This window comes from Leuciscus leuciscus (genome assembly GCF_965113295.1).
Source record: "Leuciscus leuciscus genome assembly, chromosome: 4".
NCBI classification, from domain to species: Eukaryota; Metazoa; Chordata; class Actinopteri; order Cypriniformes; family Leuciscidae; genus Leuciscus; species Leuciscus leuciscus.
Window position 1 is genome coordinate 15255350 of NC_138728.1, and position 15259 is coordinate 15270608.

Genomic DNA, 15259 nt, shown 5'->3' on the forward strand with positions numbered 1-15259 from the left:
TTTAGTAATTGGCATCTGGTAATTGGTTGTGGCTGACTTTTAAATCTAGCAGTGGTGCTAGACAATTACCAAGGCCTCCATGTGTCCTGTCACTGCATATTCCATTATGGAAATGGGTCATTGGCTTCTTTCGCCTTTATTCAAGTCCTCTCATGAGACAGGAGAGAAAAATCTAAAAATGGGTATATGTCTGAATTTATTGTTTTTTTTAAACACAAATGAAGTTCATACATTGTCAATACAAATGATGAACAGGTTATTTAAGTTATTTTGATATTGTGGGGCAGCAGCATCTCCATCTTCACATGCACTCAAGAAAAGCTTTTTAAAGAATAAAAGAGTATTTAAATCAAATTTATGTAAAAAAAAAAAAAAAAAAAAAAAAAAACATGAATACAAATAGCATTTCAATAACTTCAAGGCACATGCGTTTAAGCATATCTTTAAAATATTTCACCTTTTCAATATCTTGGGCATCCTTACTTGACATTTACCAATATGCCCTAGTGAAAAAACAACAACACTATTTCATACTAAGTATACTACAAATCCATTCGCATGTTTACTGACATATCGCTTGAGAATTATTGATATAAATATTATAATTAAACTTTATAAAGTTTGGCCTAAAATGTGTTTTAGTAAGGAAAGTATAATATCAGTCTTTAAATGCAAGATATTTAAAGTGTCCCTAAAGTATACTTGCAATAGTTCCTCTTTAGCACAATCAAATATACTTTATATCTTTAGTTCGACCTCAGCACTATTTCCAGATAACTAAAGTGCATTAGTGCAAAATTAGCTATTCCTATTTAGCAGTCTTTACCAATTTAGTATACCAAAAGAGTAATTGCAGGGTCTTTACATTAAGTACATAAATATGTAAATGTATTTGTAGTATACTTAGCATAAATAAATGTATTTCAAGTACACTTTAATATATTTATTTTAGTGCTGGGCAACAATTAATTGCATCCAAAATAAAAATTTGTATTTACATAAAGTGCGTGTACTGTGTTTAATTATTATGTATATAGAAATAGAAAAAGAAATAGTTGCGCATATATATGTGCAACTATTTCTTTTCTATTTACAAAATAATTAAACAGTACACACAACATTATGTAAATATTTTTTTATTATATAAATTTGTTTCTTGTTTATATATATATATATATATATATATATATATATATATATATATATAAATAATTGTATTATATATAAAAAAAAATCTTAAATAAATGCATGTGAATGCATTATACAAAATAAATTATACACAGTAGGCCTACCTATACACACATATTATGTGTAAACAAACTTTTATTTTGGATGCGATTAATCGTTGCACAGCACAACATTTTCACTAGGGTAAGCATGCAGTTAGTAATGAGTACATGAATAATACCTATTATGGACTAATTTTGCAGCAATGAAAGAGTTAACCATGCCGTCGCGTCACCACGTGGATGTGGAGCTGTGAGGATATGACGCGCTCTCTGTGTCTGCCTCGCTTTCCACATAAAGCCAGACTCATCACAAAACCTCAATTCAAACGGGACCATCTGAAGGATCTGAAAACTAGGGAAATAGTCTGTATAAGGGCATAAACCGGTTTTTAGATAACATTCTCATACAGATAGAAGTAACTGGCTTTTCTATCTGACGCGCATCAGCTCCAGAAACACGCGTGCTCATCTACGGAGAAGGTTTGAATTCATATTTTCTCAAGTATCATGTTAAATGTGCTGCTTTTAGAAATGTGTTGTAGGACGAGCTCTAAACAAAGAACATCTTCACCAGGTGAAAGTTTGCTTTTGATTTCGATACGGAGACTCCGGGTCTCCCTGGTTTACATTTAATGTACTCAATGTAGGTCAGCGGGCCAGTAGTGCGAGTGTGTAGATTACTGCGTTCAAGACAAAATCCACGATTTATCGTCTTTTTTACGCATGTCTGTGTGTGCACGTGTCAACATCTGTTCGTTATATTTTTATATCGCGCGTGCAGATGGAATAATGTTAGTAGGTAACAGCATCGATATGGTTGTCAATCGAGTGTGTTTTCAGAATGAAACCCAAACGTCTTGTCGTTGCCAACATTGTTAATGTTCCACGCATCGCAACATGTGGTTTAATATAGACAATCTGCGACGCTTCCTGGTGACGACACCCTTCTGAATGTGCTTTTCACTCAAATAAAATGGATCAGAAATGCATTTCCTGAAGTAAACACTAGAGCTTTCAAAGCAGCAAAAGAACGTAAAATCGAAGTGAGATTGAAACAGATTCGACATTCTTAGATTTTTGGCCATAATGGGACAATAGCGCGTGGCTGATTATGGATTAAAAACAACTGCATACCAGCTGATACTTTTAGAGCTGGCATTTAGATTATCGACCTCAGCCAGAATCAATAAAAACAGTGACATTGACACTGGCACAGTTTATAAAACCACCCACATCAAAATAGCCAAATATCAGCCATTTAAACATTGACTCCATAAAAAACAATGGCATCCTTAATGGCACAAAGTACAGCATCACAGTAAAAAAAAAAAAAAAAAAAAGCAGATATTTTGAATCTTTTAAAATCAAAATGTACCTAAAACCTAGTCCAGTAGTGTCCAAACCTGAGTCTGGAGGGCCACCGTCCTGAAGAGTTCAGCTCCAACCCATTTGTCAGCAGGTTTCAAGTAATTTCAGACATCTTAATTGATTAGCTAGTTCAGGTGTGTTTATTTAGGGTTGGAGATAAACTTGCCTGATTGGACACTATTGGCCTAGTCAAAAATCTTTAGTTAATTCCGGGTAAATATTGTGTAAAATCAATTTCATGTATATATTTATCAGCAGCTGTTGGCCTCCCTGCTTTCAGGTTATCGTTATCACCACTGGTAATATTTAATATAGATGAATAAATGGTTAGAAATTGAAGGAAGAACAAAGACCAGTTGCACTGAAAAAAAGTTTGGTGTAGAAACAATTTTCATTGAAAAATTGCTAGTAAACTTCACAAATAATTACAAAGAAATGGAACGTAACATGTTGAATTACACATGAAATTTTGTAGTAGAAAGACATAAATAATATTTTCTTGTAATGTACTCCAGTATTCTAACCGTAATTTATAATATTATAAGTTAATGTTTTTATAGTGGGCATTTCAGTATGCAAATATTATGTCATCGCTGCTGGTTATATTTTAAATATCAAATTGAGGTTTTTAAATCTCAAATAAATTACAAAAACAAAAATAAAACCTATAATCAGATAAAATGTATAAGGGAAATAACTACGGTCCAATGAAGCATGACATAATTTAATTAAAAAATAATGGATACATGCAACAAAGATGTTGATAGAATCAACATAGTACAGTCATGTCAAAACATGCAAATATATACACACATTTAAGTAGTTTGAAAGCATATGGAAACAGACTATTACGTCATTTGCAGTGCATTATGGGAGAGGGTGGGTATTAGAGTTATTTAGGTGTGATTTGCTTGTTTCAGATCTCTGATTGGTGGAGCTTTTTTTGCAGAATCATGGGTAATGGAGATTTTATCCAAGAATTCTACTGTTAAACATGATTCTTTAAAAGATAAGTTGAAATAGTGCAAACTGATGGTTTCAACAAAAGCATATACCATCGCGATAAACATTGTAGGTCACAGTAGGAAGTTGTTAAAAATCAATTTCCCTATGGAGAAAATGAATTGTATTTTCACTTGCGGAACTAGACTGTTTGCACTCTATGAAGCAGTCAAGTCTAAGTGCAGAAATTATTGAAGTTATGGTGTAAATTCTATATGCTTTATACATAGAATTCCACTTTAAATAGTGATTGGATGATTGGACTTTAGAATCAAAAGCAAAGTGGCTGGTTGGCACTGAAGAGAACTGTGTGTTACTTACAGGTTGTGTTTGTGTATTTCCCTTTCCAGTATGGCAGACTATCTTATAAGTGGAGGAACGGGCTATATCCCTGATGACGGACTATCTGCCCAGCAGCTCTTTTCCATTGGAGATGGTCTAACTTACAAGTAAGTACTTTTCATTGGGTTCCTCTCCCTGAGTGATACTCTGTGCGTATGTAATGGGCATCCACATTACAGATCAGAACAGCAGTCTGTCCGAGACGGACTCACGGCGGAAGAGCTTTGCTCTATGGGGGACGGTATGACTTACAAGTGAGTAACACAGCCCTTCATGACATCATCTTCTAGTGACGCAAGCGTTCCAGCTGTATCTAGTCAGGATGGTCTATTTAGGGTCCTTGCTGTTGGGAGACAATCAAAAGATTTTGCTTTCAATCACTGGTGGGGAAACATGGTTTCAGCTCTAATCTGTGCCATATACATTTTATAAATTAGCCTGGTTAAGCCAGGTTATATTTATGTATTTATAGTTTGCATGATTGATTTATACAAGCTAATTTGGTTTTCTAAGAAACTAAAGGGATAGTTCAGTCAAAAATGAAAATTGTCATCATTTACTCTCCCTCGTACCTTATTTTGAAGGACGTTGGGGGTTCAAACAAGATTGGATTGACTTTCATTGTAAGGACAAAAAAAAGTAATTCAGGTTAGGAACAACATGAGGGAGAGTAAATGGTGTCATGTTTGACTATGTATATGAATGTCTTCACTCTTTGTACCCTTAATGCATTGTAACAGAGTCAAACTTGTGACCTGAGGAGTGACATTAGGACACAGTGAGTTCATGAACAGTGCCGCTTTTTAGATTTAAATTACATGGTGAAAGGTTCAGCTTTTATAACCGTCTTATCTGTAATCAAAAGCGTGTAGGGATGCATCGTGGGCCGCATGACTGTCCTCACGCTGGCCTCATGTGAGGGGGGGGGGATACAGATTAAACACATTTATGACTGGACTCCCTCCCCATAGATTTGACACGTGCATGCATGTGTTGAATCGATTTGTGTAACGCACGCATGAGTGTTTGCACAGTTTTTTCTTTGTAGGGCATGTGACACATGAGGCTCAGACCTCTGCTGTATACGCTGATTTCACGCAGCCGTTATTTTGAAATCGAAAGCGAGGCTCCGGTGGGAAGAAAACCGGAAGTGTCGCCTTTAATCACAGGAGAGTCGTGAATGCGATGGCGTATTGTTGTGTTTAATGATGTTGTGTCAATTCTAAAAATGTACAAACATTTCTTTCATACTTTAGACTATATACAGTGAAATTCATTTATAAATAAAATATTTTTTTTATATATAATTCAGAATGTAAAAAACGAAGCAGGAATGAACTATATACATATCCTATATTGGATATTAACATCCAATAGTGTAAATCGCGGCAGCAGCTTCAGGTTGGTAATCCAAGGCATTGTTGTTTATCTTTACTTCCGGGGTTCTTCCCACCGGAGCCTCACTTTCGATTTCAAAATGGCGGCTGCGTGAAATCAGCGTATTGATGCGAGATGTCTCATCTATATGTTACTTTGCAGGTTTGTTGTACTTTTTTTGAACGATTCCTTCATTTATAACATTAACCGACTCAGAGGCCTTTTCAATGTTTTTTGCCACATTAAAACACACAATCCTGATCTTCTCTTTGTTACTTCTATGAAGCTAGCAGTTCATTGAGCTGTTTATCAGTTAAATGCACTAATTCAAACTACATTAAAATGTTTCAACAGGCAGCACTTAGATTCATATCAAATCTGATTTAAAAATGTATTTGACATATTTAGATTTTTTTTTTTTTATGGGGTAGTTCATCTAAACATAAATTCTTTCATCATTTACTCACCCTTTTTTCTTCTGTAGGACAATATTTTGAATAATTTGAATAATTTGTTTGGAAAACAGTTTTGGTTTCCATTGACTGCCATTATATGAGGAAAAAACCCAGACATTTCTAAAAATATTCATTTAGCCTATGCCCACCACTACTATACTATTTTGTTTAAATAAATTAAAAATAAAACTATTGATATTGTTTTAAATTAAAGGACTAATTCAGTTTTCTTTTCATCTGTTTGCAAAATGACTAGCTGTACATTTGCTTAATTTGTTGAATTCATCTATTGAATATGATTAACTTAAAAGTAATTGATCCCAATGTTGCAATTTAAGTTAACAAGGATGGAGCCATTGTTGCCTATTAATGTATTATCATGCTAGAAATATAATTTATAAATCAACCCCTCTTGCAAGCTAAAAGCCTCCGATTTCTACCAACTGGCTAAGCTTATTCCTTATTGAATCTTGCTCAAGAGTATAATCAACTGAAATAAAACTGCAGAACCTAAAATCCATGCAAATCCAAATGGCTTTTTTAGTCAGTGAAAGAACATGCATGTTGAATCAATGAATGAAAGTAGAGTGAGGGAGAATGACTTCACTAATGATGTTAAATGAAAAGATATAGGAGTTATGCTGTGGATTACTCGGTCAGATGTCATTTCTATTCAAAGTATGGATAATCAGGAGATCCACAACTGGATTATGGAACCGCTTCAGTCGGAACGAATGCTCATTAAAACCTAATATAGCTTGACAATTAGGAGACAGTATAGAATACCATATGTAAATGTAGGGTTTAGTGGATCACCATGTTACCTGGATCTGTTCAGAGTTGGTTGGTATAAAGCGGTAGTCAGCATGTTTTGGTGAAATTTGGCAGTGGCACCGTGTACTTCTGCATATTTGGAGAGAGTCTGGGTTTCAGTCTGTACCGTCTTTGTGTCTAGTGAAGTTTATAGTCTGAGTCATCTAAAACATACTTCTTGTTCCACCAGAGAGACTGTAGAGCTGTTGTATTATTCAGCGAGTTTACTAATCGAGTATCATGGATGCAAATATGTACATTAAAGTCTTTTAAGTCATTCGTCTGTAAACACAGAAAGTGACAAAACAACATGAGCGAATCACAAAAAAATCGAGCCTTATGGTTAACATGAAGTTTTGCTGAACAGTATTCTGGACCAATCAGATTTCATTGTGGTTGTGGCCATGGCAGTCGCTGGGCGGAACTACACAACAAATAGAAAACAACCAACCAAAGAAATGTCCATTCACAGCTTACAATCAGATTAACATGGACAAGTGCTTTTATCGCTTGACGCTACTACTTATCCGTGCATATATAGCACATGGTGTAACAAATATTGTTTCCCTGCAATGTTCCTGGCATTCAAACCAATTCTTGGATTTGTTTGGGTAAAGATCTAGATTTTAGCACATTTAATCAGGACAGCTGTCTGTTTTACCCTTACAGCCTCATTTATTCTGGCTTTTCCTGATGTTCACACCCTGTGTTGTTGATGTTTAGGGGTGTGTGGCCAGCACATGTGGGCACAGAGACACCCCGCCCTGTCCCAGCCGACACAGACTCCTTTTTTAGCCCACCACAAGCGACAGGGAAAATATGTTTATGCTCTTAAAGTTACCTGCCTCTGTCTCTCCCTTTTCATTTTTACGTACACATGAAATATTCATGATCCTTCTTTTCTCTATCTCCATTGGATCCTCTGCCTTTTGTTTGTATGAGTAAAATGAGTAGATTTAAGTATTAGGCCGGGGAAGGTTTGGCTCATGTAGGGCATGTCAGAATGTGCCTGTGCCTCAGACGTTTTTTCAAGCTCACCTCAAGAACCACACTTGAGTTAGTGCTTCTCTTGATTTAAGATGTCATGAATCAAGCAGTCAGCATCAGGTTTTCATTATGCTTGAATGTTAATCTGAAAAAACGTCCTCCTCTCCCTCTTCTCATGTCTGTTAGTTTTGAGGCTATTTAAATGGTAAAAGTTGACCAATTTAACTTTTAGGAGATATGTACTTCTGTTCAAAAGTTTGAGGTCAGTAATATTTTTTTTCCAAGAGAGAAATTAATACTTCTATATTGCAATAATCACATGTGACCGTAAAGACTTTTATTCCCAAGTACTTTCTTAGGCAAATACACTCTACTTACACGTACTATTAAGAAAAGTGCAACCAAGATTTCTATTGCAAATAAATGCTGTTCTTCTGAACTTCTGTTCATCAAAGAATCCTGAAAAAAGTTATCATGACTACCACAAAAATATGAATAACTGTTTTCAACATTGATGATAATAAGAAATGTTTTTTTTGAGCACCAAATCAGAATATTAGAGTGATTTCTGAAGGATCGTGTGACACTTAAGACGGGAGTAACGATGCTGAAAATTCCGCAGTTTTGCAAATATAAAACAGTTATTTAAAATTGCAGTACTATTATTTCATAATAGTTTTACATATTTTTTATTAAATAAATGCAGCCTTGGTGAACACAGGTGACTTCTTCGTAAACATTTATAAAAAAATCTTACAGACCCTAAGCTTTTGAACAGTAGTGTCTCTTCCAAGAGAATGTATATGATTTGATTCTTGGTCACTGATTGTTTTCTCTCTCTCTGTCTCATTTGCAGTGACTTCCTGATCTTGCCTGGCTTCATTGACTTCACCTCAGATGAAGTGGTGAGTCGTCTAGCCTGTGTCCTCCACACTTTCATTCACTCATTCGGTTTGTTTTCACAATGACGTGTCTGTTTAAACTACCCGTCTGTGTTTTCTCTGCACTCACTATTTTTAGCTTAATGGCTGTCTCTTTTGTCTCATTGCTCACTGTAACCTAGCTTGAAAAGTGGCTAGTTTTAAATCTATCAAATGTCTGTATGGCACTTACAAAAGTAACAGTTACAATTAAAACGATTAAAATCCTAAAATAATGTCAACATTTTGAGGGTCTATTGAATTATGTATTTTAAAATTGTGGTAATAATTTTTTTTAAATATTGCAATTAACTAATTTTAATGATCAAAAGTTTAATATTTAGTGCCACATTTAGCATGCGACCAAGGATTTTCCATAACTGTGTACCACTTCACTTATTGTGACTTTATTTGGCTTTTGTAACACTTGATTCAGCACTTTTGAATGACTCGTAAACCAGCTGCTTTTTCTCCCCTTAATTTGAATTGTGTTCTATTTTAAATTGTGTTCTGTTTTTTCTTTTCTATGCAATAATCCTCGTACACACATTACAATTTAATGAACTTTGAACATTCTGCTGTATTATCTTATGTTTTCTTTTTTTAAATTGCCTTTGGCACACAGTAGGGCTTTAAAGATCCCTTGAATATAATAATGAAATAAATGAGGTCGAAGCTCAAAACAAAAGCAACTGCCACTATGACCAAGATTGAAACTGAAACTGCTATTTGGGTTTGCGTAGGCTGGTGTAATAACAGCTTTAATGTCTTCGTGTCTGACTTTTCTTTGAGACCTCACAAACTGGCTTTCACTGAACCATTGATTTGGGAAATTTCCCACTATGGTGTCTGTTTTCCCATGAGGCCACTCTCCCCCCACCGGTGTGAATGTGAAAGCATATTTTGGGAACTTTGGCTGTTAGTAGCGGCACGGAGAAGGTTGCAAGGGGAATGTTTGCGAGCTTATCAGTGTTAGAGGAACAGTTCTCAGCACTGGTGTATAAATGAAGGTCACGGCCTTCGGGCCTTCACTGCCACCTTATTTTATCCCCACCCACTTTTCATTATTTTGGTTTGCATTTACTTTTACACTCATGCACAGAATTATATGTGGTGTTCTTTTAAGAAGTTCTGATATGATATTGATGCCTTTCTGCCTCTAGTGGCCAGATATAAAACTGCACAGTCAAAATGCAGTCACCTTTGTTTTATTCACAGAAATAATTGTACATTTTTTGTTTTTCTATGTTGCTTTATGAAGGACCTGACCTCAGCATTGACCAAGAAGATCACATTGAAGACCCCACTCATTTCCTCTCCTATGGATACTGTTACTGAATCATCAATGGCCATCGCCATGGCAGTAAGTTCCTCTTAGATCCCTTTTTTGATTTTTTGATCTGTCAATTATTAATTTGTATGTTTATGACTTGTTGCTCAGCTGATGGGAGGAATTGGCATCATTCACCATAACTGCACCCCAGAGTTTCAGGCCAACGAAGTGCGCAAAGTGAAGGTAATAAACGTCACCCTTCATAAATGTTTAATGTTAGGTTGGTGTCTTCTGTGTGTGTGTGTTTGTACCTATTAATATTTGATGTCGAGGTCTCTTTGTATATGCCTGCAGAGGTTTGAGCAAGGTTTCATCACTGATCCAGTGGTCCTGAGTCCTCGTCACACTGTAGGTGATGTACTTGAAGCAAAAGTTCGACATGGATTCTCTGGAATCCCCATAACCGAGACGGGCAAGATGGGCAGCAAACTGGTCGGCATCGTCACATCACGAGACATCGATTTCCTGTCTGAGAAAGATAATACCAAACCCCTAGAGGAGGTGAGACTGCCTTTGTGATCATGTTTGCATCTACACTCCTGTTCAAAAGTTTGGGGTTGGCAAGATTTTTTTATGTTTTTGAAAGTAGTCTCTTAAAACAGTAAAAGCAGTAATATTGTGAAATAATATCATTACAATTGAAAATGACTTATCTATTTGAATACATTTTAAATGTAATTTATTCCTGTAATACAAAGCTGAATTTTCAGCATCATAACTCCAGTCTTCAGTGTCGCATGATCCTTCAGAAATCATTCTAATATGCTGATTTGATGCTCAAGAAACATTTCTTAATATTATTGATGTTGAAAACAGCTTATTAAATTGCTTATTTTGTGGAAACCATGATGTAAAATAAAAAATCTCATTGACCCCACTCTTTTAAATTGAAATGTATATGTTAGAGTACATATAATAATGTGAAATTTTACAATACATTTGTTACATTATTTTTAATCCTTGTTAAAGTTACTCAATAATAATACAAATATTCATTGTCAGCTCAGGTCCATTAAATAATATTATCAACAGATATAACTTTTGATTCTAGAAATGTATTAGTAAATGTTGACTAAGTATTTTTCATTGTTAGTTCATTTTAAAGGTACAGTTCACCCTAAAATTCTGTCATCATTTACTCACCCTCACTTGTTCCAAACTCTTAAGGCTTTTGTTCATCTTCAGGACACAAGCGAAGATTTTTTTGATAAAATCTGAGTGATTTCTGTCCCTCTATTGACAGCTACACAACTACCACTTTCACATTTCAAAAAGTTCATAGAGAGAACGTAGAACTAATCCATATGAATTAAGTAGTTTAGTCCAAATTTTCTGAAGAGACTCGGTCGCTTTATTTAGGTTTTTTTTCACATTTAAACATTGATCAGCGAACATAAACAGAAGCTTAACTGAACCTGCTTGACGTGCGAGAACAAATTTCTTGAGGAACCTCAAAAGTACTGGAGTAACATGAGAAGAAAAAAAAAGAAGCCTAAATTAAATCTGTTCATCTCATAAAGCGATCATGTCTCTTCAGAAAATTTGGACTAAACCGCTCAATTTACATTACTTACTTTTTGGAGCGTCAAAGTTTCAGTTGCCTAGCTGTCAATAGAGGTACAGAAAGCTCTCAGATTTAATCAAAAAGATCTTCATTTGTGTGGTCTTCTTTAATTCATTTTTGGGTGAACTAACCCTTTAACTAATAGAGCAAATTAGAGAAATAGAGCAAATTAGAGCCTTATTGTAAAGTGTTACTATGTACTATAATATCAGTGCTTGGAATGCTGTACCTTTATGGCTCTGTAACTGTAATTGTTTCCTAGGCCATGACTAAAAGAGAGGATCTTGTTGTTGCTCCTGCTGGTGTCACACTGAAAGAGGCTAATGACATCCTGCAACGCAGCAAAAAAGGTGAGAACATCCAAACACAAACAATAGTCATCATACTTATGCAGTAATACATGCATTTAACTGAATTATAAAGGTATCGAATTTGTACTTTTAGCCCTTCGGACCTCTTCCACCCACAGGAAACTGTATAAAATATACTATTTAACCATTTTAAAAGGTCTCAATAGGATATATTTGTTTACTTGTACAGGTAAGCTGCCCATCGTGAATGACAAGGATGAACTGGTGGCCATAATAGCCCGCACAGACTTGAAGAAGAACAGGGACTATCCTCTGGCCTCCAAAGATTCTCGCAAACAGCTGTTGTGCGGTGCCGCCATCGGCACCCGTGATGACGACAAATACCGTTTGGACTTGATCACGCAGTCTGGGGTAGATGTAGTGGTTCTGGTAGGTCAATATTTTGGTCTCTCTATTAAATGTGAAGTGTGAGGTATCTGCGCCACTAGCATCACCGCGGTATATCGTTTTTATTTAATTTTTTTTAGGATTCGTCACAAGGCAACTCTGTATACCAGATTAATATGATCCATTACATCAAGCAGAAGTACCCAGAGCTGCAGGTTGTGGGAGGAAATGGTGATTATAAGATTATATTACTACAATAAGCAGTTGCTCTCTTGTTCTCTCTGACTTCCGTCTCCCTCTCTCTGCAGTGGTTACAGCTGCCCAGGCGAAGAACCTGATAGACGCAGGTGTGGATGCGTTGAGAGTGGGAATGGGCTGTGGTTCAATCTGCATCACACAGGAAGGTTGGGAGTTAATCTCACACTCACACATTCAACATATTACCCACATGTTGCCTGGGATGCAAACTGGCAAACCCCTAGGGGTGTGTGAGCATAATAAAAATAAAAAATCAGCTTTAAAATGTGGATTTTATTGTTGATTTCAGCATGAGGATTTAAAAACTTACTGAAGTGTCCATTTCTGTTTCCCGTAGTCATGGCATGCGGACGACCTCAGGGCACCTCCGTGTATAAGGTGGCAGAATACGCTCGAAGATTTGGGGTGCCGGTCATCGCAGATGGTGGCATCCAGACGGTCGGCCATGTGGTGAAGGCCCTGTCCTTGGGGGCATCGACAGGTAATTGTTGCTGGAGTTCACTTTTAACAGTTAAAGTAAAAAAACAAACAAACATGTCTGTTTACATGAAACAAATGTATTCTATCTGCAGTGATGATGGGATCTCTGCTGGCCGCCACCACAGAAGCTCCAGGCGAGTATTTCTTTTCAGATGGGGTGCGACTGAAGAAATACAGAGGAATGGGCTCACTAGATGCCATGGAGAAGAACACCAGCAGCCAAAAACGATACTTCAGGTGTGTGGTAGTGTGTGTTTGTGTAGTACACTGTTCACTGGACATAAATTATTCAGTAATAGGAAGCACAGAATGAAATGCTATCTTAATACTGGGCTGCATACATGCCTGCCGTTCTTAACAAAAATATGTGACTCAGTGTGATATATTATCATTACATGACCTTTCTTTCTGTGTGCTGATTGGCTGTCTTGGCAGTGAGGGTGATAAGGTGAAAGTGGCTCAAGGAGTTTCAGGCTCTGTGCAGGACAAAGGCTCGATCCATAAATTTGCCCCATACCTCATTGCTGGAATCCAACACGGCTGCCAAGACATTGGCGCGAAAAGCCTCTCTGTGCTCCGGTAAGTACGTGTCCGTGTTTTATTGTGCGTTTGGTTTGTTTTTATGCACTATAAAAATTCCTACGCTGTTACATATTTAGCTCCATGATGTATTCTGGAGAGCTGAAGTTCGAGAAGAGGACCATGTCTGCTCAGGTGGAGGGTGGTGTACATGGACTTCACTCGTAAGTCACCAGAGGGTGCCAGTGCTCAACACTACCTTCATATTTCAAAGCTGAGATCAGTATCACTCTCTGAAACTATTTTCTTTTGTATCCATAGATATGAGAAGCGTCTTTACTAATGGAATGGGCAGAACACGGATGGGAAGCAGTGACCAAACACCTCAGACAAATCCTAGAACTTAGCCCACCCTGCCAGCACCCCTTCTCTGCTCTTCACCGTTCCTCAGGCACAACCACCACAGTGGGAGATGGAGAAGAGAAGTATTAAATGAGTTTGAGACCTCAAACGAATTCAATCCCCAAAAACATGGCAGTTGCACTCGAGGGAGCATCAGGGTTGCCAAAAAGCTGCCTGAGTGTGGATTTTTGCATCTGTTTATGAGCAGACCAGTAAAAACAAGGCGGCATTTGGAGCGAATATTCTTCAATGCCTTTTTTTTTTTCTCCCAAACTTGATTCGACCATGTTGCAGCATCAATTTCTATATCTCCAAATCCATCTGCAAAATGATGACTGCTGTGAAACCAAGTGCTCCAGCTATACTTGAGGCAATCTTTTCTGTAGTAGATTTGTAACTGCTGAAGATGCTATATGATATATTTTTATTTTCGAAGGCAGAAAACAGATGTATGTAGAAAATTGTCAATTTTGTGATGGTTAAATGTCTATTGTACTATCAGTGAGACAGATCTCTCTATGTTCACAATACCGCGTCCTGTTACTGGGTACGATTTATATTCAAAATAATTATACCAAAACCGATATCTGTAGATATACACAGTTGCTCTGAGTGTCATGCATTGTGTCTGGATTATTTTTGACCAAAAAGCTGGAACAAACTGGGTTTGTTGATCAAGGTCAGGTAATGATGGCTGACTTATAATGCAGGCTGACTTATAATGCAGGCTTTTGGGAATTTTTACAAGGAATACTGATGATGGGATCAATGTTATTGCAGTTGTGACTCTTGAGTGCAGAACAGGTATAAGGGTTTTAATTTGCATGCTTTTTTTAATAGCCATAACATGGCAATGTTTCTATTACTTACAAAACGGTCAAGTGCATTTTTTGTTGTTGCTAACTGACAATTATTCTTCTATAAAAGCCAAATAAATGCTGTGAGTATCCTGGTCCTCTCTCAGGATATGTTTGTCCATGTCATCTAAACGTCCCCTACAGCTTTGCGTGTTGGGTGAACCTGAGACATGCCTTGTATTGTGTAATAAATGAAGGACACATTTGTCTTAACCCAAAACACGCCACTTGTGCTTGCCAGATCCTATGGCTTCATATAATTATCACTGCCAAAAAAAGCATGTCATCCATATGAATTTAAATGTGTTTTTGTAATACGTTTTCAGTACTATTTTGCATTTTCCACTAGAGGATTTTGTTTTTGTTTAGAAATCATGCATTCTTAGCATTGGATGTGTGGACTATCCACTCTGTACAACATTCTCAGTATGACAATGTACAAAGACATGGTTTGCATCCTTTAATCAACTGGATGTTGCTTGGTAGTATGTTGCTTTGCCCACAGTCACAGTCTTGACAACTCAAGAGCCAAGTTTGTTTACCGCAGTGTACTCAATTGAGGTTGCTTATCCTGTTCAATATTATTGAAAATAAATAAAAATTAACTTACGCAGTTTTTTTTGGTTTGCTTTATGTAAAATATTTCTGCATGGGA

General features: G+C 36.6%; 1 protein-coding gene across 2 annotated transcripts; it reads left to right on the forward strand.

The window, feature by feature from the left end:
* The first annotated feature begins 1467 nt into the window (after positions 1 to 1467).
* Positions 1468 to 15213, forward strand: impdh1b (IMP (inosine 5'-monophosphate) dehydrogenase 1b). Of its 2 annotated transcripts, XM_082167834.1 has the most exons (16): positions 1468 to 1709; positions 3950 to 4048; positions 4121 to 4195; positions 8430 to 8478; positions 9755 to 9856; positions 9935 to 10009; positions 10121 to 10327; positions 11653 to 11740; positions 11931 to 12130; positions 12229 to 12319; positions 12397 to 12492; positions 12684 to 12827; positions 12919 to 13063; positions 13262 to 13405; positions 13486 to 13569; positions 13667 to 15213. In XM_082167834.1, the coding sequence occupies exons 2-16, from the start codon at positions 3951 to 3953 to the stop codon at positions 13686 to 13688; spliced, it is 1620 nt and encodes a 539-aa protein (XP_082023960.1). In that variant the 5' UTR covers positions 1468 to 1709; position 3950; the 3' UTR covers positions 13689 to 15213. The 2 variants fall into 2 exon arrangements, with proteins under 2 accessions (XP_082023960.1, XP_082023961.1); XM_082167835.1 differs by lacking the exon at positions 4121 to 4195 and having other exon boundaries at positions 1470 to 1709.
* Positions 15214 to 15259: the final 46 nt, after the last annotated feature.

What these genes read in the sequence shown, in the direction of transcription:
- impdh1b (XM_082167834.1), top strand. Translation starts at nt 3,951, where the DNA reads ATGGCAGACTATCTTATAAGTGGAGGAACGGGCTATATCCCTGATGAC. An exon ending in GTCCTTGGGGGCATCGACAG is followed by an intron (nt 12,828 to 12,918) that starts GTAATTGTTGCT and finishes TTCTATCTGCAG; the next exon opens with TGATGATGGGATCTCTGCTG. An exon ending in AGCCAAAAACGATACTTCAG is followed by an intron (nt 13,064 to 13,261) that starts GTGTGTGGTAGT and finishes CTGTCTTGGCAG; the next exon opens with TGAGGGTGATAAGGTGAAAG.